Source organism: Herpailurus yagouaroundi, unplaced genomic scaffold, assembly GCF_014898765.1.
Source record: "Herpailurus yagouaroundi ecotype Mexico unplaced genomic scaffold, PumYag 557, whole genome shotgun sequence".
Classification (NCBI taxonomy): Eukaryota; Metazoa; Chordata; class Mammalia; order Carnivora; family Felidae; genus Herpailurus; species Herpailurus yagouaroundi.
In genome coordinates, this window is record NW_024412774.1 from 1,213,974 (window position 1) to 1,239,315 (window position 25,342).

Here is a 25,342-nt window from a genome sequence, read left to right on the forward strand (position 1 = left end):
CTCAATTTGCCCCTTCCCCACTCATGCTCCCTCTCTCTCAAAAATGAATAAACATTAAAAAACAAACAAACAAATCAAGTCTGTGGGTCTCAACATGCGCCCAGTGAACAAAGTAAAGATATAAAGACAAAGGAGTAAAGAATTTCCAAGGATCCCAGCTCCATTCTGAGTGAGGAAAACAGGAGCCAAACTTATATTACTAGAAACCATTTCATCGATTTAGAGATGTCAGAGGTTGTTCTTATTTGACTCAGAGGAACCTAGAGACTAAAAAAGAAAATTGGGGAATGAGTTGGCATCACAGAAGCATTAGCCATTCCCGTGTCTTTCCCCTTTAATTGACAACCAGTTGTTCACCCATAACTCAGGATTCCCCTGCATGGCACAGCAGCATGCCAGAGAGATTCACACATCTGTACCTTTGAAGGTGGGTGGACTGGACTTCATGGAGGCAGCAGAAACGGGGGAGGAGTGCTGCTGGTGCCCGTGATCCAGGCATGTTCCAGGACCAGTGGCAGTGCCTGTGACCCCTCCGGCACGGTGGATGGAGGGTGGAAAAGGGCACACCACCAAATACAACTGACCCTTCAACAATACAGGCTTGAAATGCATGGATCAATTTCTGTGCAGAATTTTTTCGATAAATACCATACAGTATTTCCTTATGATCTTAATAACATCTTTTCTCTAGCTTACTTTATTATAAGAATAGGGTATATAATACTTAAAACATACAGAGTATGTGTTAATCAGCTGTTTGTGTTACCAGTAAGTCTTCTGGCTAACAGTAGGCTATCAGAAAAGTTAAGTTCTGGGGGAGTTCAAAGTTATAAGTGAATCTTTCAGTGGGGGTCAGGACCCCTAACACCCACCCCCAGAATGGTTCAAGGGTCTACTGTATAGCCCAGTGGCAGCTCAGTTAGGAGAAACCAAAAACTTGTGCTATATCATCACCTGCTGGAAAACAAAAGAAAGGCCTCTAATTACCAACCTGTTGAACTGTTAAATCAAAGGAAACAAAACTTTACTTGGTGATGAACGTGTTTGCTACTTCGAATGCAGTGGCAAAGGCACATTTTATCACACACTATGAAAAATCACAGTAATATGGTATCACAAAAAGAAAATGACAATTCTCCAGTAACCAAAAGTCAAAGTCACAGAAATTGGGATCTGACTGATAGAGAATGCAAAAGAGCTGTTATGAAGAAAATTCAGTGAGCTCAGAAAGGAAATTCAATGAACTCTGCGAAAAAAAATTAAACAAAAGGAGTACTTTGCCAAAGATACTGAAATTCTAAAGAAAAAAAAAAAAGGACCAAACAAATTCTGGAGCTCAAGAACTCAATACATGAGATGAAGAATGCATTTGAAAAGATCTGATCAGCAGGAAGAGGGAATAAGCAATCTATTTTTTAATTTAATTTATTTTTCTAATTTACATACAAGTTAGTTAGCATATAGTGCAACAATGATTTCAGGAGTAGATTCCTTAATTCCCCTTACCCATTTAGCCCATCCCCCTCCCACAAACCCTCCAGTAACCTTCTGTTTGTTCTCCATATTTAAGAGTCTCTTATGTTTTGTCCCCCTTCCTGTTTTTATATTATTTTTGCTTCCCTTCCCTTGTGTTCATCTGTTCTGTGTCTTAAAGTCATCATATGAGTGAAGTCATATGATATTTGTGTTTCTCTGACTAATTTCGCTAAGCATCATACCCTCCGGTTCCATCCATGTAGTTGCAAATGGCAAGACTTCATTCTTTTTGATCGCCGAGTAATAATCCATTGTATATAGACACCACATCTTCTTCATCCATTCATCCATCGATGGACATTGGGGCTCTTTCCATACTTTGGCTATTGTTGATAGTGCTGCTATAAACATTGGGGTGCATGTGTCCCTTCGAAACAGCACACCTGTATCCCTTGGATAAATACCTAGTAGTGCAATTGACAGGTCTAGGGTAGTTCTATTTTTAATTTTTTGAGGAACCTCCATACTGTTTTGCAGAGTGGCCGCACCAATTTGCATTCCCACCAGCAGCTCAAAAGAGATCCGCTCTCTCCGCATCCTTGCCAACATCTGTTGTTTCCTGGATTGTTAATGTTAGCCATTCTGACCAGCGTGAGGTGGTATCTCAGTGTGGTTTTTATGTTTATTTCCCTGATGATGAGTGATGTTGAGCATTTTTTTCATGTGTCGGTTGGCCATCTGGATGTCTTCTTTGGAGAAGTGTCTATTCATGTCTTTAGCCCATTTCTTCACTGGATTACTTGTTTTTTGGATGTGGAGTTTGATAAGTTCTTTATAGATTTTTGATACTAACGCTTTATCTGATACGTTGTTTGCAAATATCTTCTCCCATTCTGTCGGTTGCCTTTTAGTTTTGCTGACTGTTTCCTTCTCTGTGCAAAAGCTTTTTATTTTGATGAAGTCCCAATAGTTCATTTTAGTGAGAATAAGCAATCTAGAAGATGGAACTGTTGGAATCATTCAAGTTCTAAGATTTTTTAAAAGGCAAAGAAACCATTTGAGAGCTATCAGGCTCCATTAGGAGAGCCAACATAAAAATAATGAGTATACCAGAAGGAGAACAGAAGGAACAGGGGACAGAGAGGTTATTTAAAGAAATAATAGCTGAGAACTTCCCAAACCTCAGGAAAGAACTAGATAGACACATTCACAAAGGTAATAGATCACTTCATCTCAACGCAAAAAGAACGTCTCCAAAACACACTATAATGAAGTTGTCAGAAGTCAATGCTGAAAGGCATCCAGGAAGAAAAAGAACCCTAATGTAAGCTGTTGGATTTTGTTAGTAATGATGTGTCAATGTAGGTTTATCTGTTGTAACAAAAGTACCATTCTGGGACAGGATTTTGACTGTGGGGGGTCTGTGCAGATGTGGGGGGGGGGCTGTATAATGGACACGTCTGTACCTTCCTGTCAATTTTGCTGTAAATCTAAACCTGCTCTAAAATATAAAGCTTAATGAAACAATAAGCCAACATTCTTTTTTAAATTTTATTTATTTATTTTGAGAGAGACAGAGAGAGCTCAAGTGGGGAAGGGGCAGAGAGAGAGAATCCCAAACAGGGTCTGCAATACCAGTGCAGAGCCTGATATAGGGCTTGAACTCACGAACTGCGAGATCATGACCCAAGACGAAGTTGGATGCTTAACCAACTGAGCCATGCAGGCGCCCCGAGCCAGCATTCTCTTAGCTTCTCATGGATGAGAATGTCAAATAAATGTAAGAGAGCAAGTGACGTCAGCAAGATGGCAGAATGAGACATCCCCACCTCATATCTGCCCCCTCAACAACAATTTGGTGGTCATCCATGGAAAAAAGTGTCTTTGTGGGAACTGTAGGATTCAGACAGGAGACTGAGAAATCCAGTCCAGTCCAGGAATGAGGAGAGCCATTTAGAGGAGACAGCCCCACATGGGCAATTGACTTACCAACGATGGTCCTGGAGACAGACCCAGAAACAGCTTTGTAGCTTTGGAGATGCACCTACAGCCCTGTTCAGCTTTGATTCCATCACCAGCACTATACACCAAGGGAACCACAGTCTCGCCCACTGGTGCACTGGGCTTACAGACTTCGGTCTCACTGTGGACCCTGAAGTAGCCCATGAACTGGCTTCATTCCCTCTTGGCTATGGTCTGGGAACCCCTGGAGAACACTGATTTATACAACCACATGTGGAGGAGATAGCTTTTGTAAAAGTCCAGGGGTCCAGTGAAGAAGTTCTAGCACACTATTGGAGCCAAAAAAAGAAAATCTGGCATTGGAGTCACTGGATAGGGTAAGAGGAACACTGACTGAATCTGTGTCACTCCTCCCCACAGGTGGCACAGCTGAGTGCCAAGAGAGCCCTTCTTGGTCCTTATTTCTCCCATGGGGGGAAGTGAGAGCACATGCGTGAGTGCCTGGCTTCCACAGCTGTGCAGAATGCTGCCAAAGAGGCCCATCTGTCTCTCACCCCAGCCAGAGGACTGAGCTATGAGTCACACTACTGGAGGGTGGTGAGAGGTTGGGAGAAGAGTGGTCACGGGGTCAGGACAGAATGTATAAGAGGGACAGGGACCTTACTGAGCCTGGACTTCATTAATAGGCCCTCCCATGAGCTGCTGGGGATGCGTTGTCTGAAGAGCCCTTCAACTGACCCACAGCCACCCCCAGCAATCCACATGTCTCACTCGCACACCTCCACCCTGAAGCCACATCCCTGAGAGCCACACTCTCAACAACCGAAAGAGTGAGCTTTTGCAGACCGCTAGTGAATGCAAGCAGAAAGCCAGTGAATCTGTGGGTCTAGGAGAGACCACAACCTTGAGCATTTAGCACAACTCTTGGAAAAACAAAAACGAAAGGGAGGCTGTGAGCACCTCGGCCTGGCTACGGAGGCTGGAGAGGTGGCATACAAGTTTAAGTATTCTGCTACAAGAGGAGGCAAGAAGTGTGGAGGAGTTGGGAGTTGTACCTATAGAAGTTCTGAGAAAACCTCAGAATCCTTAGCAGGGCTGACAGAAGGTATTTATTTCCTGAAGTAGCAAGTAAAGACTGGAAGAGGTAACTCCTACTTCAAATGAGAAGATAACAATGCAGGACTTCAAGGAACATGAAAAATCAAGGAAACATAACATTCCCAAAAGAACACAGTTATTTTCCAATAACTGACCCCAAAGACATGGAGATCTGTGATTTACCTGATAAAGAATCCAAAACAGGTGTTTTAAGGAAGTTCAATGATGTATATGATGGCACAGAAAAAACAATTCGATGAAATCAGGAAAACAATATATGAATAAAATGAGGAGTTTAACAAGATGGAAATCCTAAAAAAAGAACCAAAAAAGAAACTCTAGAGCTGAAGAATACAATGAATGAAATGAATATGCTCTAGAGACCATCAACAGAATGGATAAAGCAGAAGAAAGAAAAAGAGATACTTGTGCACTGTTGGTGGGGATGGATATTGGTACCATGGAAACCAGTATGGAGGTTCCTCAAAAAATTTAAAATACGTGATTCAGCAATGCTACTTCTGGGTATATATTCAAAGTGAAATCAGAATCTCAAAGAGATATATATAGTGGAAAACCAGCTGTGAGAAAATTTTGCAATAACATGGATGAAACTTGAGGGCATTATGTTAAGTAAAATAAGTCAGACATAGAAAGACAAATGCCTCATGATCTCACTTACACGTGTAACCTAACAGAGCTGAACTCACAGAAACAATAGAATGGTGGTTGCCACAAACTCAGAGATGAGGGAAGGGGGCGGGTGTTGATCAGAGTACAAACTTCCAGTTTTAAGGTGAATGAGTTCTGGGGACCCCATGTACAGTATGGTGACTTTAGTTAACAATACTATATTACATACCTGAATGTTGTTAAGAGAGTAGACCTTAAATGTTCTCACCACACATACACCCAAAAAAAAGGTAATTATGTGAGGTAATGGAGGTGTTAATTAATGCTATTTTGTTCATCATGTTGCAATATATAATGTATCAAATCATCACATTGTACGCTTTAAAATTACATGTTATATGTCAATTAAATCTCAATAAAGCTGGAAAAATATGAAGGGAAGTAAGAGAGAAGTGTGGGAGTAGGAGGGTGTGAGTCTTTTTTTTTTAATATTTATTTATTTATGTATTTTGAGAGAGAGAACATGAACAGGGGAGGGGCAGAGAATGGAGGAGACAGAATCCAAAGCAGGCTCCATGCTGCTGGCCTGAAGCCCAATGTGGGGGTCAATTTTACAAAACATGAGACCATGACCTGGGCCGAAATCAAGAGTCAGATGCTCAACCAACTGAGCCATCCAGGTACCCCTAGGATGTGAATCTTTTTTTTTTGTTTTTAACATTTTATTTTTATTTTCTGAGAGACAGACAGACAGAGCACAAGCAGGGTAGGGGCAGGGAGAAAGAGGGAGAGACAGAATCTGAAGCAGGCTCCAGGCTCTGAGCTGTCAGCACAGAGCCAACCTACGGATGTGAGATCATGACCTGAGCCAAAGTCGGTGTTCAACTGACTGAGCCACCCAGGCGCCCCTAGGTACAGTATGAATCTTCTTAAAGGGCACAGAAACTTTCTCTTTCCCTTGCCCGCATCTTTTCTGTACGTTTCAAATTGCATCAAAATTAAAAGTTAGAAATGCCAATCCACGCAAATGGTCTTTTCAGCAAGAAAGAGAAGTAGCACACAAAAGTTCAATAGAGGTTTAAATATAATTTAACATAACTGACCTCACCATAAAGAAAATAGCTGGAGGAGCACCTGGGTGGCCACACTAATGCAAGGGAAAACATTGCACTGAAAGATTTAAAAGGAAGAATCAAACCTGCCCCCTTACCTCTTTAAAATATTTTCTTCCCTAAGAGTCTTACTATGAATATCCTACTTAATGTTGCTACCCTTCCTTGACCACTGAACTTTTCATCACCCATGCTCTGCTCTTTTCCATTTTCCATAGAACACAATGACCTATAATAAATTAAAGAATTTAGGGGCGCCTGGATAGCTCAGTCAGCTAAGCATCTGACTTTGGCTCAGGTCATGATCTCATGGTTCGCGGGTTCAAGCCCTGCGTGGGGCTCTGTGCTGATGGCTCAGAGCTTGAAGCCTGCTTCGGATTCTATGTCTCCCACTCACTCTCACTGCCCCTCGCCCAGTTGTATGTTGTCTCTCTCTCAAAAATAAATAAACATTAAAAAATTAAAAAAAAAAAAAGAATTTAAAAGCTTGGTTTAATGTTGTTTCTCTAAAAGAAATTAGTTTCTGGGGTGCCTGGGTGGCTCGGTCAGTTAAGCATCTGACTCTTGGTTTTGGCTCAGGTCATGATCTCATGGTCCGTGAGTTCAAGTCACGTGTGGGGTTCCATTCCGTGCTGACAGTGCAAAGCCTGCTTGAGATTCTCTCTCTCCCTCTCTCTGCCCCTCCCCCCACTCGTGCTATCTCTCTCAAAATAAATGAATTAAAAACACTTTTTAAAGAAGTTAGTTTCTGTGTTTTGTACAATGATGGTCCAGTGTAGCCACCAAAGTGCCCAACCAACATAAGAACTCTGATAAATATCTTGGAAAACACTTAATGAATGTAACATCACAGATTTCTGTTTATTTGAACCACCCAGCTATTTTTTTTTTTTAATCTCTACTCATTTCAGTCAGTACCCACAGTGAGCTCAGGAATGGAAAGGAATCATATTTTCAGACAAACTTCCAAAATGATTAATAATCCTGCATAATGAAGTGTTTGGTTTCATTCTCCAACTTAAGAGATCCCAATGTTGTCTGGCCTCCTTAGTGTTCCTTGAGATTTATTTTTTAAATGTTTCACAATTAAGTTGTTCCTTAGTTATCCCTGAAACTTTTGATAGAAAACTTTGTAATTCAACACTAATTGCTTTCAGTAATTTGTACAACCTGCAAATGTTTTTCATTGAAAATCTCAACTCCCTGTGCAGCTATTGTCACCAAAATTACTGGTGACAGGATAATTACTTTACACCATGGAGATGAGATCATGGAGTCCCAAACCTTTATCCTGGGTTCGGATGCTCCTTTCCACCTCTGCACAGATGCTTCCCGAACACCTACTGTCCTGATTCCAAATGTTATTTGGGGTAAGTGTCTAGTTTTTGTTTTTGTTTTTTTTAGATAAGTGTGAGATTCATAGGAGAGTTATATCACAAAAAATCCAGTAAAAAACACAGATATAAAGTGCACACATGCTCTCTCTTGCTCTATGTTTTATGGGTTGAAACACAAACATATTTCTGTGTCTAGTGAAAAATGACGTTTCCTGAGAACATCTGACACCTACCACCCCCTTGCCCACATTCTTTTTTGTTTTAATGTTTATTTATTTATTTTCAGAAAGGGAGAGAGGAAGGGGGGGAGAGAGAGAGGAGGCAGGGAAGGGAAGGGGCAGAGAAAGAGGGAGAGAGAGAGAATCCCAAACAGGCTCTGCAATGTGAGCACATAGTCCCACTAGGGGCTCAAACCCATGAACCATGAGATCATGACCTGAACCAAAATCAAGAGTCAGATGCTTAACTGACTGAGCCACCCAGGCGTCCCGCCTTTACCCACCTTCTTTACGGCTACCTGGCATTTCTCCTCTCTCCTCAGAGTTACAGCTTCTATGAAATCTTTCATTTCTCTCTGAAGATGCTGAACATCATAGGACATGCTCCAAAGACTTCACACAGTAGATATGTGCCCAACAGTTAGATAATGACAATGAACTCCAGCCTCTGAGTAGTTGCCTGGGGTCTGCGTGACAGGTGCTAGAACACGAATTTACTTGTTAGATTTTCTGGTGAGCCTGTTGTACTAAATGAAGCTGTGATGACAAAGGTTGAAACTTTGTCATCAGAAGAATGTTAATATTTATCTTCTGTTTACAGAATCAAAAGACCAATCTCATCCCCCAGTTAAGAGAGATTATTATTTGAAGAACACTGTGCCTAATGGTTGTAGGATTTGGGGCTGGAGCAGGGAGGGAGGAATAATCAGAGACTTCAGTAGTCTTCCAATAGTAGTGTTACCCTGCTGTGTAATCCAGCGGATGGTAAAAATGCCTTGCTAGTCTTCTTCTGCTGTTAACCTATTGCTCTCTCTACCCTCCAAGATGTGTGTTTATCAAACTAAAAAGATAAGAATAAAACAACAAAATAAAATTCTGACTGGAGAACTTGTTTGACGGGGAAGTTCACGCCCCCTAGCTAAGAGCAGGAGTCACTTAATTTGGATCCTCCCTTTGTTGCCCAACACCCTGTGATTATGGGAATGTCATGATCCTTTATTGCCTTTGTACTTCTGAAGTCTTTAAGGGCTGGAATGATCAGTAACCATGGCAATTTCAGATTTATAGGACTTGCATGTAGGCTTTTAAAAAAATGTTTATTTATTTTGAGAGAGAGAGAGAGAGAGAGAGGGAGGGAACATCAAGAGTCGGATGCTTAACAAACCGAGCCGCCCAGGCATCCCCCCTTCCTCGCCCCCAAGTCTTGATTTGGGCTCAGGTCATGAGCTCATGGTTCATGAGATCGAGCCCCATGTCAGGCTCTGCACTAACAGCACCAAGCCTGCTTGGAATTCTCTCTCTCCCTGGCCTTGTTCTCTCTCTCTCTCTCTCTCTCTCTTAAAATAAACAAACTTTTTTTAATTATAAAATTTTAAATTTAAAAACTACGAATTTCACCATGAAATTTTTAGGAAATCAATTCATGCATAAATTTCAGGTGGATTTCCACTCTGACACCCCCTCCCCTGCCCCTTTCCTCCTTCCCAGCCCAGACAGTTAACCCCGCTTCACTTGTGGAGGATCCTTCTAGACCAATTTATATTCAGTCACTAAGATCTCTCTTAAGTCACATCTGCTGATTTACGGCTGAGTGAATTCACCTTCTGCATTCTTTTATGAAACATATTAATCAATGTCCAAGGAATATGATGGATACTTACTAGTGAGGTGTTTTCCTCCTATTCACCCCACGGACTCTCTTATCACTAGTCCATTAGGTTGTTTACCAAGCATGAGGTGTCTCCCCCACACTTAAATACAAACTGCTCTATTTCAGTTACTAAAATAGAATTGAAATGTATTTTACACAGCATTTACTTTAATCTCAAATTGCACAATCATTCCAGAAAACAAGAGAAAAACCTATATCAGGTAAAATTTTATGTATTCAGTACTCTAAAATTTTTTTTTTCAACGTTTTTTTATTTTTTATTTTTTGGGACAGAGAGAGACAGAGCATGAACGGGGGAGGGGCAGAGAGAGAGGGAGACACAGAATTGGAAACAGGCTCCAGGCTCCGAGCCATCAGCCCAGAGCCTGATGCGGGGCTCGAACTCACAGACCGCGAGATCGTGACCTGGCTGAAGTCGGACGCTTAACCGACTGCGCCACCCAGGCGCCCCTGTATTCAGTATTCTAAATGATTTTCAAAACATTTTAAATTTGAGCTGTTCTGTATCTGTCATGACATGGTGTGTCAGGTTCAGCCAGACACAAGAGAGGGCCAGAAAAACAGTTTATTATAGTCACAGGTCCTACAGAGACAGCGTCCGGGCACACCACCAGGGGGTCATTGGTGGAAGAGCCAAGGGGGTTGACTCAACCAAGCAGGTGGAGAAGGTGGAGGATGGACGAGGAAATGGAGGAGGACCTCTAGGCAAGCGCCTTTTTTGAGGGTCAGGGTGGAGTACACGGGAGACAGTGAAGGGGGATTCCACTGGCGCATCTGAATATCCCGAGGTCACAGTCAGTTACACATTTTAAAATGTGTAACACAGCAGGCCAATAAGAAAACTCCAAATTGTGTGTCTTTTCTGATATGCAATAAAAATGATGCAATTTTTCTAGAGGAAACTTACCCTAATGAAATTTCAGCAAGAGTATGTGTGCATTTAAAAAGTACAATGTCGGGGCGCCTGGGTGGCGCAGTCGGTTAAGCGTCCGACTTCAACCAGGTCACGATCTCACGGTCCGTGAGTTCGAGCCCCGCGTTGGGCTCTGGGCTGATGGCTCAGAGCCTGGAGCCTGTTTCCGATTCTGTGTCTCCCTCTCTCTGTGCCCCTCGCCCGTTCATGCTCTGTCTCTCTCTGTCCCAAAAATAAATAAACGTTGAAAAAAAAATTTTTAATAAAAAAAAAAAATAAAAATAAATAAATAAATAAAAAGTACAATGTCATTTTTGGTGTAATTTGTTTTTTTCTGATGTTTATGAGAAAAACACATTTTATAATGTATGCTTTCTTTTCTAAGAGTTGCCTGTTCATTTACATTGCCAAAGAAACACCGAGATTATTATAATTGCTGCTTCTACATATTCAAATGCTTTCTCTGAGTTTCATTTTTCTATTTGTTTGAGGGGTCTTTCAGTAAAAAAACAGTGTAAGCATGAAAACACTTTTAATTATTATCTTTTTTTATTTTAGAGACAGCGTGCAGGGGAGAGGCACGGAGGGAGAGAGAGAGAGAATCTTAAGCAGGCTCCACACTCAGCAAGGAGCCCGATGCAGGGCTCAATCCCACGACCCTGGATCATGACCTGAGCTGAAATTGAGAGTTGGACATTCAACCAAATGAGCCACCCAGGAGCCCCTTAACTATACATAAATACAAATGTGCTACAAATGTTTTAAATCCTCAGTTTTGGTGCACACTTAGTAATACTTGGCTCAGCCAAAATTATGAAAATATACTACTACCAGGGCATCTGGGTGGCTCAGTAGGCTGAGTGCCCAACTCTTGATATCGGCTCAGGTCATGATCCCAGGGTCGTGGGATTGAGCCCTGAGCCAGACTCTGCTCTGATCGTGGAGCCTGCTTAAGATTCATATTCTCTCTCTCTTTCTCTCTCTCTCTCTCTCTCTCTCTCTCTCCCCTCCCCTCGGCCTGTCTCCCCCACTCACACACTCCCTCTCTTTAAAAAATATTTTAAAAAATAAATAAATAAATTCAAAAAGAGAACATATTTTTAGCTAAGAGATTAGACATTTCTTAGGTTTAGATCCAGTATTTATTTTCTTAAGATTAAAGCTCAAAAAATATACCTGTGATGTCTTAACTAAGTCTCCAAATATTTTACTACCATATATTAAAAAACTCATTTCTCCAAAATAATTCAGCATTAACTTTTATCATATATAAACTTCTATAAATTTATCTCATAAATACCTGCAAACATAGATAATTTGTAATCTCCTTATTCTATTCCATATTTGGTTTTTGCCATTAGTAACCCATAGTTATTATTTACTTTATATACAGTAAGGAAAGTTCTTTTCATTAAACATTTAAAATTTTGCATACGTTTGATGTTAATAGAGAAAATTTTGAAATGTTAACATTTTGGGGGCACCTGGGAGGCTCAGTCAGTTAAACACTCAGCTTCAGCTCAGGCATGATCTCATGGTTCATGGGTTCAAGTTCCATATTGGGCTCTGTGCTGACAGCAAGAGCCTGGAGCCTACTTTGGATTCTGTGTCTCCCTCTCTCTCTCTCTCTCTCTGCCCCTCCCGTCTCTCTCTCTCTCTCTCAAAAATAAATAAATATTAAAAAAAGAGAAATGTTAACATTTTCATTGGAATTTTATTCAGTAACATACTTCTTAGTGTGAATTTTATTGTTAACATTCCAAAAATTTCCATCTAGGATGATGGTTTTCTTTGTTGTTATTCAAAATGAATCGTATGACTTAAGTACAGTTTCTGGTTTTCAATCAATGTTCCCCTCATATTAGTTTATTTTAATGTTGTTTTCCAAAATTCCACTAGTCTTTCACTATCCACTGACACCTTGGAAAAGGCTATTGCCTAAAAAGGAAAATTTAAACTGTCTTGATTTGGGACTATTCTAAATTATGTGATTTATCCTAATAACAATTCCGATGTTTCTCAAGTGTATAACCATCTCAGTTTTCAATCATGGAACTTGAAACCTATCTTACAGCTATCGCTCCTTAATCCATGCCAGGAAGACCATGACTCCGTAAATTGCTGTCCAGCATGCTGGCTTTGTGTCTTCGCAATCTGAAGAAGTCTTCATACTTCATCAACCAAGACTGAAACATCAGTGACTCTGGAAGAAGGGATTGTCCTCATGAGGAAGTCTCTCCTCAAATGTCGTTGAATTTATTTTTTACTATTTAATTTCGTATCTCTGAATCTTTTCCCATGATGAAATATTTTTATCTGACATCCACAAGTCTTATCCAAACAGGCCATTTTTTTGTGTGCCTCCACAGACATTTCTTAATGCAAAACGAAGGCTGTTCAGCTAATGCAGGGGTAATGGTCATTAGTCACCCTTTACCAGTTTTCAGAATAATTAGTTGTTTCCCTAACATCTTCCGGCATTAACCTTTGCATTACTTGTCTATATATGCCTTTGGTTTATCTATGTCAATCCTTTCAAGTTACCGTTGCACCAAACTGGGGCAGTGACAGCTTCTTCAGGACAGACCTTGCCACCTCCCAAAGTAACCCTCAGCACTGATGGTTTCCTCTATTCCCTTGCCAAGCAAGGAGTTTTGGGATGATCTTTGGAGGTTCCTGCCCTAGATCTGGAATATGTCAGTTTTTTCTTTTTTCCTAAACCACACTGCTTCTTATACGGAAAAACTGTATTAGGTGTCCATAAACTGGGCGCTAGAATTAGGCACTGTCGTGAAGTTGTCTATAATTTCTAGATTTTTTTCAATGAAAAGAAAAATGAAATACATGCAAGTTAAAACCAATACTATAGGAGTTGATATTATTTCTGTCAAATATAGGCTTTAGACTTTTACTCAGAGTCTTTGGTTTCATATGTGCATTTGTTTTGTCTTACAGGGAAAGATTTATTTCCCATTTATACGAATATGTTTGTTCCCAAAATACCATACAAATACATTATAGTAAAATATGTAGACAAAAGTTAAGATTTGGGCAGATAGTTTTGCCTCCATTTATCCCCGTTCAGGATATACACTCAAAATTCTAATTTTCAATTCACTTGAAATATATTTCCCTATTCATATTTCCTTTACATACAGGGACAGCCACGTGGATAGCCAATCAAATTTTGTAACATTTGAATTTAGTGCTTTTAAAACAATTAATTTAACATTATTTAATAATTATGTGAAATATGTACATTTGTACATATAAGGCACTATGACAACATTTCTTCCTTACGAGTCTAGCTTTAAAATTAGCCCCATCCTATATATGTTCTGTGTCCATATTGTCACTCCTCCACACACTTGGGGAAACCTTAGCATGTTACACACAGTTTTGTACCTTGCTTCTCAGTTCAGAATACACACAGTTCATAACTGCAGATCAGAGTCTAGAGATCCTCCTCACTCAATTCACAGGTGTGGAAAACTCTGTTGTGCAGATGGGCCATAAATCACTCACCATGTTCCAGTGAACAGACATTTGTTTCCAAGTGGAACCTTCAGGAATAGACTCTGTACCCATAAGCATACATATATAATGTTGATTTTTTTTCTTTTAAAAAAAATTTTAATGTTTGTTTATTTTTGAGAGAGAAAGAGAGGCAAAACGCAAGCAGGAGAGGGCCAGAGAGGGAGACACAGAATCTGAAGCAGGCCCCCGGTTCCGAGCTGTCATCACAGAGCCAGACGCTGGGCTCAAACTCATGAACCGTGAGATCATGACCTGAGCTGAAGTTGGACGCTTCACTGACTGAGCCACCCAGGCGCCCCTATAGTGTTTATTTAAATTTAGAAAGAATGTGCTAAGCTTAGCGCTGGAGGCCACTGGGTTTGGTGGTAAATATTTCTTTTTGTTTGTCAAACTGCATTCCTCTGGCTGCAACTAAAACCAATGTTCCATAGATGACGTGATGGCTTCTGTCAAGTGGCAAATCGGGATTACCTTAGTCACTCAGCTGGGAGTGGGAATCCTTGGAAACTTCTCCCTTCTTTGTCTTTATAACTTCACTCTGCTCACTGGACACAAGGTGAGACCCACAGACGTGATTCTCAATCAACTGGTCTTAGCCAACTCCTTGGTGCTTTCCTCCAGAGGGATCCCTCATATAACAGCAGCTTTTGGAGCAACATATTTCCTGAATGAGGCTGGATGTAAGTTTTTCTTCTACTTCCACAGAGTAGCCAGGGGGGTCTGCCTCACTACCACCTCCCTCCTCAGTGTCTTCCAAGCCGTTAGGCTTCGCCTCAATGTCTCTAGTTCGATGGAACTCAGAAGGAGATCCTCAAAGTGCATTTACTTGTGCTGTTGCCTTTGCTGGATCCTGCATCTCTTGGTAAGCATCTTTGTTCCTATTAAAATGGCTGGTCCAACGCACAGTAAAAACCTTAGTGTGAAGATAAATTATGGATACTGCTACCCATTAAATCCGGACCGATTTTTAAAGTTTATAGTGACAGCCCTATTTTCTACAATTGACCTCGCATGTTTGGCCTTCATGGTCTGGGCTAGTGGCTCCATGGTTATTTTCCTACACAGGCACAGGCAACAGGTCCAATATATTCACAGCAACAGCCATTCTCCTAGACCTTCTCCCGAGGCCAGAGCTACGTACACCATTTTGATCCTTGTGAGCTGCTTTCTCTCTTTTTACTCACTGTCTTCTCTTTTGTCTGTTTGGATGATTCTATTTGTTATTCCAGAACAGTGGCTGGTGGATGCCTCTATATTTTTGTCTTTATGTTTCTCAACATTCAGTCCCTTTGTGCTCATTTTCAGTGATACTCGTGTCACTGGTAAACTGCAAAACCGGTTTTGTTTTACTGGCTAGGCGAGGTAAACAGCTTTTGCTAATTTGGCTGAGACCATAAGACTCTGTTCTCTACGGGAAATTCAATCATTCTTTCCATCATCTGCTAATACTTAGGGATCAATAATTTTCATATTTTTTTTTAATTTTTTTTTTTTTATTTAAAAAAAAAATTTTTTTTTTCAACGTTTATTTATTTTTGGGACAGAGAGAGACAGAGCATGAACGGGGGAGGGGCAGAGAGAGAGGGAGACACAGAATCGGAAACAGGCTCCAGGCTCTGAGCCATCAGCCCAGAGCCCGACGCGGGGCTCGAACTCACGGACCGCAAGATCTTGACCTGGCTGAAGTCGGACGCTTAACCGACTGCGCCACCCAGGCGCCCCTCATATTTTTGATAAGAAAGTATTATGCTGTGTAGACTGAAACAATTAGGTCCTAGAACTCATGAACCCTATAATAGGAGCACGTGAATATTATGTAAGTTGTTTACACAAACATTACTCAAATTGTTTTAGCTTCATCCATAGAAAAATCCATGAAATTTTGAAATAGTAGAACAGAGGAAAAATTGTGAGTTTGGGGATTTAGACAAAATCTCTCACTTTGCAGGTGTTTTGGTGTATATATAGCAGTAAATTATATGTAATATAAAGTTTTCCATTTTAATTATTTTCAAGTATACGATTCAGTGGCATTAAGTAAATCTGCAGTGTTCCGTGTCTACTACCATTACCACTATCTGTTTCTAGTTCACATATATGTGTCAAAATACAATTTATATACGAAAATAATACAACATATAAAGTTGTGTTAATTTCAAGTACACAACATAGTGATTTGACAACTCTATACATTACACAACGCTCACCGTAAGTGCAGCCACCATCTATCACCATGCAGGGTTATTACAATATTATCGACTCTGTTCCCTATGCTGTATCTTTGTCCCTGTGGCTTATTTATTTTATAGCTGGACACGTGAAACTTAACAAAAAATCAAACCAAACAGAAAATATGTACCCACTGACCAATAATTTCCTATTTCCCTCTCTACCTAGGCCCTGCTAACCTCTAACCTATGTTCAGTCTCTATGAGCTTGACTATTCTGGGTATTTCCTATGAATGGAATCATAATATTTATCTTTTTGGGTCTGGCTTTAATCACTTAGCATAATGTTTTCAAGTTTCACCCATCTTGTTGTATGTATCAGAACTTCATTCCTTTTTGTGGCTGAATAATATTCCATTGTATAAAATACCACATTTTAAAAATCCTTTCCTGTGTTAACAGATACTTGGATTGTTTCCACCTTTTGGATATCGTGAAGAGTGCTGCTATGACCATTGGTGTACAAGTGTTTGTTTGAGTCCTGCTTTCCATTCTTTGGGTTGGATACCAGGAGTGTTAAATGCTAGGCCCAATGGTATTTCCACATTCAAGTTTTTGAGGAGCAGCTAAACTGGTTTTCACATTGTTCTATCTCACACTGCACTATTTTACATTCCCATCAGCAACAGATGAGGGCTCCAATTTCTCCAATTTTTCTAAGGCTTTGTCAATACCATTTCTGCCCCACGGCCATCCTGGTAGATGTGGAGTGATACCTCATCACGGTTTGGATAAAATTTCCCTAATGAACCATTCTGTTAACATTTTAAGTAATTCACACCTGCTGTTTTCCATGATCCCTTTCCTCACCTATTTTCCCTTATCTACTGACCTTCCATCAGTATATAAATAGGGACTAACACCTAGAAGGAAAACATCCTCGCTTCTATCACCTCCTTAATGCTCTATTTCATTTCTGATGACCCAGAATCATCTTCCCCACTGCCCATCCCAATCAACCTTGCAGCCCACACATTAAATTCCCTCCTCCACTCTCTTTTCCATTCCCCAATGAAGCCAAGGAAACCCATCTTTCTTCCAGTGTGAGTAAACTACACATAGCAAAATATATATCCAACAGGAAACAGACACATCCTGTTAGAAATAAAGGTAATATATGGCTTGAGCCGGTTACTTTGGGATTTTCTTCCTCCTTTATTCAACTCAAAAGATAACCTTCCTAACTCAAGTAAGACTTCTAGAAGCGGCTCCTACTTCAAGTAAGATTTCTTCCAGCCCTTAAATAGGTTAGAAGTTTCATGCTGTACTCTGTGGATTTCCATGTACTCAGAGCTCAGGGTGAGGAGGAGTCTGGAATCCCTACGTAAGCCCAACAGAGAACGGGGTATGGGCACTGAAGAAACCTCAGTAATCTGCGTGGGGTCTCCAAGGTGTCTGGAAGAAAAAAAAAAAAAAAACAACTAACCTGTGCAGGTGCTGGATGAGACTTCACAAGGCTGGGCAAAGAACTACTACTGCTGGGGCTGGGAACCGCTGCAGATGGCACAGGCCACACAGTGAGGGTGCTATTAGAACCCTGCAGGGAACAAAGGCAACAATGACCCCCCTGCTGTTTACACTCAGGTTGCCACCCCATTCTACTACCCCACAAGCGGTTCTCACCCTTTGACTTATCAAGTATTTTTCAAGTTTCTGTTTTAAAAGCATTCACCATTGCTTTGGGTTGCTTTCCAGACACCCCTGCGGGAAGCCGCACGGGGGGCGGGGACTTGTCCCGGGTGGGGCCTTGCTTGCATGGACTTAGGCTCAGGGGGCAGGTGGGTCTTGGAGGCAGCAGGAGCCCACGCTGAGGGTAGGTTCCGCTTGGGGGCTCTCAGTGCACCTGTTTCCCTGAGGGAACCTGGTTAATTCTTTCCCTCCGCAGACAGACATGCTCATCAGGTCAGCGGGCCAGGTGTGATCTGAGGTCCCATCTGACCGGGGACAGCGTGGGCTGGGCACAGCGGAGATGGAACTTCAGACCCCAAGGTGCCGGTGGGCCCCATGGAAGCTCGGGTGGAGGGCCGAGCAGCGCGAGGGTCCGGGGACACACCTAGAGGGCGTGGGCACCTCCTCAGAGGCCCCCGAGTCTGAGTTCCCCCTTTCCACCCAAGGGGCTTCCAGGGGGCGCCCGCCCGGGTCCCGGGAGCGGTGAGGGCCGCGAGCTGCCGCCGAGGGCAGCGGCGAAGTTGCGGGCGCGCGCTGACGTTCCTGGGTATCGGGCTCCTCCCGACAGGGCTCCCCCGGGGCCCTCAGGCTCCAGGCGCCGGATTTCCGCCGCGGATCCCGGGGGCAAAACGCCCCCGCCTCGGGCTGCAGACCTGAGCCGCCAGCGACGCGTCCGCGCGGCTCGCGGGGGGAAGAGTGCGCACCTGTGCCCGCCGAGGCCAAATCCCGGCCTTTGTGGGCGACCCGCGGGAAGCGCACACAGTGCCGCCGGGCCTGATCCGGGTCTTTAACTCGTTCTGAGACGCGGGGCCGGGGCGCGTGGGGAGCGGCTCCGGGACTGGGGAGGGGGTAGGCACGTCCAGCACTGGGCGCTTCCCCGGGGGAGACCTCCCACGTCGCCCACTACCACCCCGCTCAGCCGAGGGGCGCCCGGGTGCGGGTCGAGCTTCCGCGAGGGGACCGTCCCGGGGCCTCGCCTCACACCTTCCCAGACGGTGTCTGTACTCCGCGAGCAAACGTGGCCTCGGGGCTCCGCGAACCTCGTGCCGAGCGCCACCGTGGGGACTACATTACCCATAATTGCCAGTGCCGCGTCCCAGAGCGTGCAGCCAATGAACGCGCAGAAATAGGGGAGTTTCCGCGTGTGGACCAGAGCTTCGGGGCGGGACTTCCGGCACCCCTGAGGCTGCAGTCGCTTTGCTTTCGCGCGCAGGCGGGATCTGGGACCTTTAGGAGCGTGCAGTCGGGTCCGCGGTGGTCAGAGCCAGAAGGCGGTAGGGGTGGGGTTGTCCCCACTGCACAGCAGCTGGTCTGAGGGACGGATGCGGTGGTTGACAACTGTGCACGAGTCCCGTCTCTGTCGCCGACCTCTTAGGACCCCTCTGTACCTACAGAGTCGGATGGCGGCGGCCGCGCCCCGGGACCCGACTCAGGTAAACGTGCGGCCTCCAGGTCCTCCCCGCCCTTCCTCCACCCAGGCCCTAAAGGCCCGAACACGAGGTGCCTGCTCGCGTCCCTACGGCCCAGGCCCAGGGGTCCGGGTCAGTGAGGAGATAATGTGTGCCGTCCCCATTTCTTTCTCTTTTCTCTCTTCTCTTCTCTTCTCTCCTCTTCGTCCCCGTTTCTGAAAGCCACCGTTGATGAGATGTGAGAGTTACAGGCAGAGAGACTGGTTTGCGGGGGCAATTGATCCAGGAGCAAATGCTCCTGTAGTGCCTAGATGCAGAGTTTCAACTTAATTCTCAGGATGCCGGGAGCCATGGAGGGTTGTGAATAGAAGAGGCACAAGATCTGAATTAGGCTTCTCAAAGTTTTCAAAGTTATTCAGAGTTAGAACAGACCGGAAAGAAGATGATAATTCCGAGACACAGGGAGTTTGAGCCCTTGGCCAAGGTCACGCAGTTGTAAGAGTCAGCACTGGGGACTGAGGCTGAGAGAGAATGCAGTCATCCCAGGTCACCTGGCTCCAGGGCCGGGCAGGGGTGCAGGGGAGCCCATGGAGCCCTGCCATGGTTACATCCCTCTGGTGACCCTTCTCCTTGCACAGATTACCAAGACCAGAGAAGCACTTATGGACTGTATGAAGGTGAGTGAAGGATATCCCAGGCCCTCAATGGTCCTGAGCCCCCATCTTGGTCTCTGGAATTGTGTCCTGAGTCTCTTTGCCTGCCACTCTTCCACTCTTCTTGGGCCTGGAGACCCAGGGTCATACATCCAGGCTGGAAGTTATATGGAGAGGTCCCTATTGCTGGCAACCAATACAGTGGGGTAAAAGATTGTTCCAGACAGAGGTATTGGAATATGTTCATGCTAGGAGGTGAAGGTGTGTTTGTTCAAGGAACTGCAGTTCCTCTTCTTCTCATGAGAGAGAAGAGAGAACAGAGAGCAGATGGGAAGGGGTCGGGCCTGGAATGGCTCCATGAAAAGTTGGGTGTCTCTTCTGGAGGTGATGGGGAAAATAGGAGGTTTGGAGCAGAGGGAGGTGATGTGACCTCGGTCTCATCAGGACCCCTGAGGCTGCAGCCTGGAAGAGCGAGAGCAGATACTCTTGGGGGGCCAGGGATGATGGGAAAAACAGGCAACTTGCAGTCCTTGAGGTGAGTGCTGGTGGTTGTACCAGGGTGCTGGCTGTTGAAGTGGGAGAGCTGGTTGGATTCTGGATCAGTTTTTAAATTAGGCCTGGCCAGAATTTCAGATTTTGAGAAAGAGAGAAAAAGGTAAAGAGTTGTAGGGCTCAGCAGCTGGAAGGGTGGAAACTCCCTTAACCAAGATATTAAAGTTGGTAGAAAGATTAATTCTCACTGGGGAGATGAGTTTTGGTTTTGGCTATCTTAAGACTCGGAGATGTTTCAGAGAAACACGTGTGGAGAACAATTAGTAGATGGCCACAAAGGTCTGGAACTCTGAGAAGGGGTTCAATAGGGAGACATCCAGAAGGTGGTGGTGTCTGCACCGGAGGGTAGCTTGGGTCCCAATTAGGAGGGGGATCCTTGTCATCATGATAAAGGTATTGGCTGCCCAGCAAGGGGAGCTGGGAGCTGTGACTGAGTGTCATGCCTGGGCATCTGGGTGGGGTGCTGGGCCTCATAAACACAGCTGAGAGGGAGAAATGGCTGGGAAGGTTGTGGCAGAGGACAACCTGTCAGGTGGCCAGGGCTTCTACAGGAAGCGTGGACATAAGGGGAATGCGGGCGCACAAGAGTAACTGAGGCAAGATGACACTGAGGCCCACACTAGGGTTTATTCGTACTGCGGACTTACCAGGAATTTATTGTGTCTCTTGGTGTATCCTAGCTGTTTCAGTCAGGCTGGCAAATTAGCACCGGGGCAGAAGTATCATCTAGGAGCATCGCTGCGGCTGGGGTAAGAGACCTCCAGGGCTGGGCTTTGACTGCTGGTTTGATGGATAGGAAGGCAGTGACTGATGAGGGGACATCACATGCACCACGAGTGGAAGGGAGCCTGGGGTCCTGAGGTCTGCAGGTGGTTCTTGGTGGCTGGGGTTGAAGCAAGGAGCAGAACCGGGTGGAGAGGCCTGCAAGTGGGTTTTGTCCCCTCCGGTAGCAGGGATCAGTGGAAGTCTGGGGTAGCGCTGGGTCCTTTTGGAATTTGCCAAACACCACCTGGATGTCATAAGCAGGTAATGCTTGCCATTACCAGGGTGATGCTTCTGGGTAGGAGGGGAGAAGTGGTTTCCAGAGCAAGACTATGAGAGAGGTGTGGTGGAAGTAGTTTCATGGAGAGAGAGCATGAACTGAAGGACCTAGGGCTGTGACTTTGAGGACGTAAGGGTGGAGAGTGAGCCCGTGTTTGGTTGTGTCTCGGAGGCACAATCTGGGAGACCCCAGACAAGAGGACGTATGTCCTAATGCCAGGCTCAATATTTAGATGGCACCTCCCTGCCCACATGCCAGTTGTTGCTGTGGGCAGTGACAATGATCATGATACTGTGAGAAAAGAGCAGGTCTCTCTGGCTCCAGGACCTGATATGTCTTCCATAGTGGGGACCGCTGGAAGGAGAGGGAGCATGGAATGAATGTCGGGGTGAAGAAACTCAGAGTCGTAAAAAAGCTGATCAAGGAATGATCTGTCCCCATCACGGCAGGGCTGTGTGACTTTTGAGGACGTGGCCATTGACTTCTCCCAGGAGGAGTGGGGGCTCCTTGATGAGGCTCAGAGACGCCTGTACCACGATGCGATGCTGGAGAACTTGGCACTTATAGCTTCGCTGGGTAAGGCCTTCACACGCACCCCAGTATCCTGGTTTTTGTCCATTGTCTTTTACCTCCCAGGCAGCTCTGCCCTTTCTGCAGCCAAACCATGGGTCCTGCGCGCTTCGCCATTTTCTTGGCACACGTGTCACGTGGCGGACCATAGTTGTGTGCACTGCCCTGAGAAGACCTAAGTCCCGTTGCTCCAGGCATTCAGGGAAGGGTCTGGGATTCAGGAGTCTTGCTGTCAGCCTAATGCACCGTAACCTTGTTTGCTCTCTCCCTGGCAAGATGACTGTGTCCATGGCACCTTGTGTTCCAAGTGCTTAATTACGGATAGAGTCAGTGGTTTTAATAATACTGATGTTGGTAAAATGTAAAACACAAAGGATAACCCCTAATGTAAACTGTGGACTTTAGTTAGTAATCATTCCTTTGTCAATGCCTATAAAATGTGAAACACAAAGGGCAAATGATATTGATGTTGGATATGGGGTCCTGGTGGATAGAACAACATTTAGGTTACAGTAGCTCACCATGAGGTACCCTTTAATTTTTCTAGATTTAAGAACAGGTACAATCGAGTTGTAGGACAGAGGAGTAGTGAGGATACTCTCTTTTATTTATTAGATTTTATATAACAAGTTTTAATCCCTGGAGGCCCTGTTTTAACTTACATTGGGCCATATTAACATTTTACCTGGGTTGGAGGTGGGGGGCTATGGGATCTCATTTTATTGAGCCCATCTCTGTCAGAGACTTACATTAATTTAAGTGTATTCATCATGTTAGAGCATCTGTGCCCAATATGGGATATTTCTGGGTCTTAAGACACTGGGAAATTTAGGAAAGGCTAGTGTTCAAATGAGGCATATCTGTTTCTGTTTTACATCTGGTTACTTTCCTGAGTATAGGAGTACAGTGTGTAAAAGTAGTGGGATTCCCCAGATAACAATTTGAGCCCCAGTAATGATTAGGTTGATGAGGTTTTGGCTTTGGTGCCTTTTAGTAAATGATGTTTAAACCACTTTACTGAGGAATTATTGACATGTCTAAAAACTGTATATATTTTATGGATACAATTTGATGGGTTTGGGGATAAGTATATACCTGTAAATACGTTACCATCAGCAAAGCCATAAACATATCCATCCCTCCCTAAATTTCCTCCCAACCCTTTATTATTATCTTGATCATTTGTGTGTGAATGTGTGTGTGAGTGTGTTAGCAAATTTTAAATATACAGTAGTCCCCCCTTACCCATGGTTTCTCTTTCCATGGTTTTAGTTACCCACAGTCCACTGCAGTCTGGAAGTAGATGATCCTCCTTCTGATGTATCTTCAGGTCAGTAGTAGCTTCACGCTAAGTCACAGTGCTTGTGTCATTCATCTATCCTATCACATAGGCATTTTATCATCTCACATCTTTACAACAAGAAGGTATGGTAGAGTAAGAAATTTTGAGAGAGACCACATTAACATAACTTTTATTATAGTATATTATTATAGTTGTTCTACTTTCTTATTATTATAGTATATTATTGTAATTGTTCTACTTTCTTATTAGCTATTGTTAATTTCTTACTCGGCCTAACTTATACATTAAACTTTATCATAGGTGTGCATGTATACGAAAAAGTGTAATGTAGACAGAGTTCAGTACTATCCGCAGCTTCACGTCTCAACTAGGGATCTTGGAATGTGTATCCCTCAAAGAAAAGGGAGAACTATTGCACATTACGGTACTGTTAGCTATAAACTGCTGTATAGTAGGTCTCCATAACTTACTCATGTTAATAATTGAAATTTTGTACCATCACTTCTCCATTTCCTCTTTCCCCAAGGCCCCCTTGTCAAGATTAGTTGGTCATATATTTAGGGGTTTATTTCTGTGCTCTCTATTCTGTTCTGTTGGCTTATGTGTCTGTTTTTATGCCAGTACCATACTGTTTTGATTACTATAGCTTTGTAATATAATTTGAAATCAGGAAGTGTGATGCTTTCAGCTTTGTTCTTCATGCTCAGGAGTGCCTTGGCTATTCAGGGTCTTTTGTGGTTCCACCCTAATTTTGCTTGTTTTTCTACTTCTGTGAAAAATGCCCTTGGTATTTTGAAAAGGATTGCATTGAATCTGTAGATTGCCTTGGGTTGCATGGACATTTTGAGAATGTGAATTCTTTCAATTTATGAACAAGGGATATTTTTCCATTTATTTGTATCTTTAATTTCTTTCATTAGTGTTTTATAGTTCTCAGCGTATAGATCTTTCACCTCCTTGATTAAATCTCTTCCTAAGTATTTTATTATTTTTGAGGCTCTTGTAAAAGGGATTGTTTAATTTCTTTTTTGCACAGTTCCTTGTTAGCGTATAAAATGCAAGTGATTTTTGTGTGTTGATTTTGTATCCTGCAACGTAATTTACTGAATTAATTTATTTTAACAAGTTTTTATTTTTCTCGCCCAATCACTCTGGCTAGGACTTCCAGTAGCATGTTGAATAGAAGTGGTGAGAGTGGTCATCCTTGTCTTGTTCCCGATCTTCACCAAAAATCTTTCAGCTTTTCACCATTGAGTATGATGTTGGCTGTGGGCCTGTCATATGTGATCTTTATCATGTTGAGGTACATTCATTCCTTCCATACCTGATTTGTTGAGAGTTTTTTGTTTATGAAAGGATGCTGAATTTTGTTACATGCTTTTCTATCTTTTGAGATGATGATATGATCTTTATCCTTTATTTTGTTAATGTAGTATATCACATTTATGGATTTGTGTTTGTTGAACCATCTTTGCACCCCAGAGGTAAATCTCACTTGGATGTGGCGTATGATCCTTTTAATGTGCTGTTGAATTTGGTTTATTAATGTTTTGTTGAGGATTTTTGCATCTAGGTACATCAGGGTTATTGGTCTGTAATTTTCTTGTGTTGTAGTATCCTTATCTGGCTTTGGTCTGAGGGTAATGCTGGCCTTGTAAAATGAATTTGGTTGTATTCCCTCCCTTCAGTTTTTTGGAAGAGTTTGATGAGGAATGACATTAAATGTTTCATAGAATTCATCAGTGAACCCATCAAATCCTGCACTTCTCTTTTGGGTGAAGGTTTTGGTTTTGGTTTGTTTTGTTTTTTAAAGGGGAAGTTTTTGATTACGAACTCAATGTCTTTATTCATTATCGGTCTGTCTAGATTTCCTATTTCTTCATGATTAAGTCTTAGTAGTTGTATGTTTCTAGGAATTTATCCATTTCTTCTAGGTTATCCAATTTGTTGATGTATAG

At 43.1% G+C, this 25,342-nt stretch overlaps 3 protein-coding genes across 7 annotated transcripts in view; 2 read left to right on the forward strand and 1 right to left on the reverse strand.

Moving 5' to 3' along the window:
- LOC121023457 (zinc finger protein 304-like) overlaps window positions 1-25,342 on the reverse strand; it is a 498,588-nt gene that overhangs the window by 243,052 nt on the left and 230,194 nt on the right. The gene's annotated exons all lie outside the window — the stretch shown is intronic.
- On the forward strand, window positions 14,318-15,424 carry LOC121023482 (vomeronasal type-1 receptor 1). The gene has a single exon (XM_040465424.1). The coding sequence runs from the start codon at window positions 14,398-14,400 to the stop codon at window positions 15,313-15,315; it is 918 nt and encodes a 305-aa protein (XP_040321358.1). The 5' UTR covers window positions 14,318-14,397; the 3' UTR covers window positions 15,316-15,424.
- Window positions 19,033-25,342, forward strand: part of LOC121023460 (zinc finger protein 550-like) — a 28,818-nt gene continuing 22,508 nt past the window's right edge. Inside the window, exons 1-3 of one of the 4 annotated variants that reach the window (XM_040465370.1) lie at window positions 19,033-19,288; window positions 21,961-22,087; window positions 23,354-23,411. Coding sequence is in view for 2 of the 4 variants with exons in the window: in XM_040465369.1 (XP_040321303.1) it covers window positions 19,178-19,288; window positions 21,961-22,087 (238 nt within the window). In the remaining 2 variants the exon portion in view is untranslated. The remainder of the gene's footprint in view (window positions 19,289-21,960; window positions 22,088-23,353; window positions 23,412-25,342) is intronic. The other 3 variants (XM_040465369.1, XM_040465371.1, XM_040465373.1) reach the window with 3 other exon arrangements.

Bases quoted from the DNA above. Each gene is read 5' to 3' on its own strand.
- LOC121023482 (XM_040465424.1), top strand. From the start codon at position 14,398: ATGGCTTCTGTCAAGTGGCAAATCGGGATTACCTTAGTCACTCAGCTG.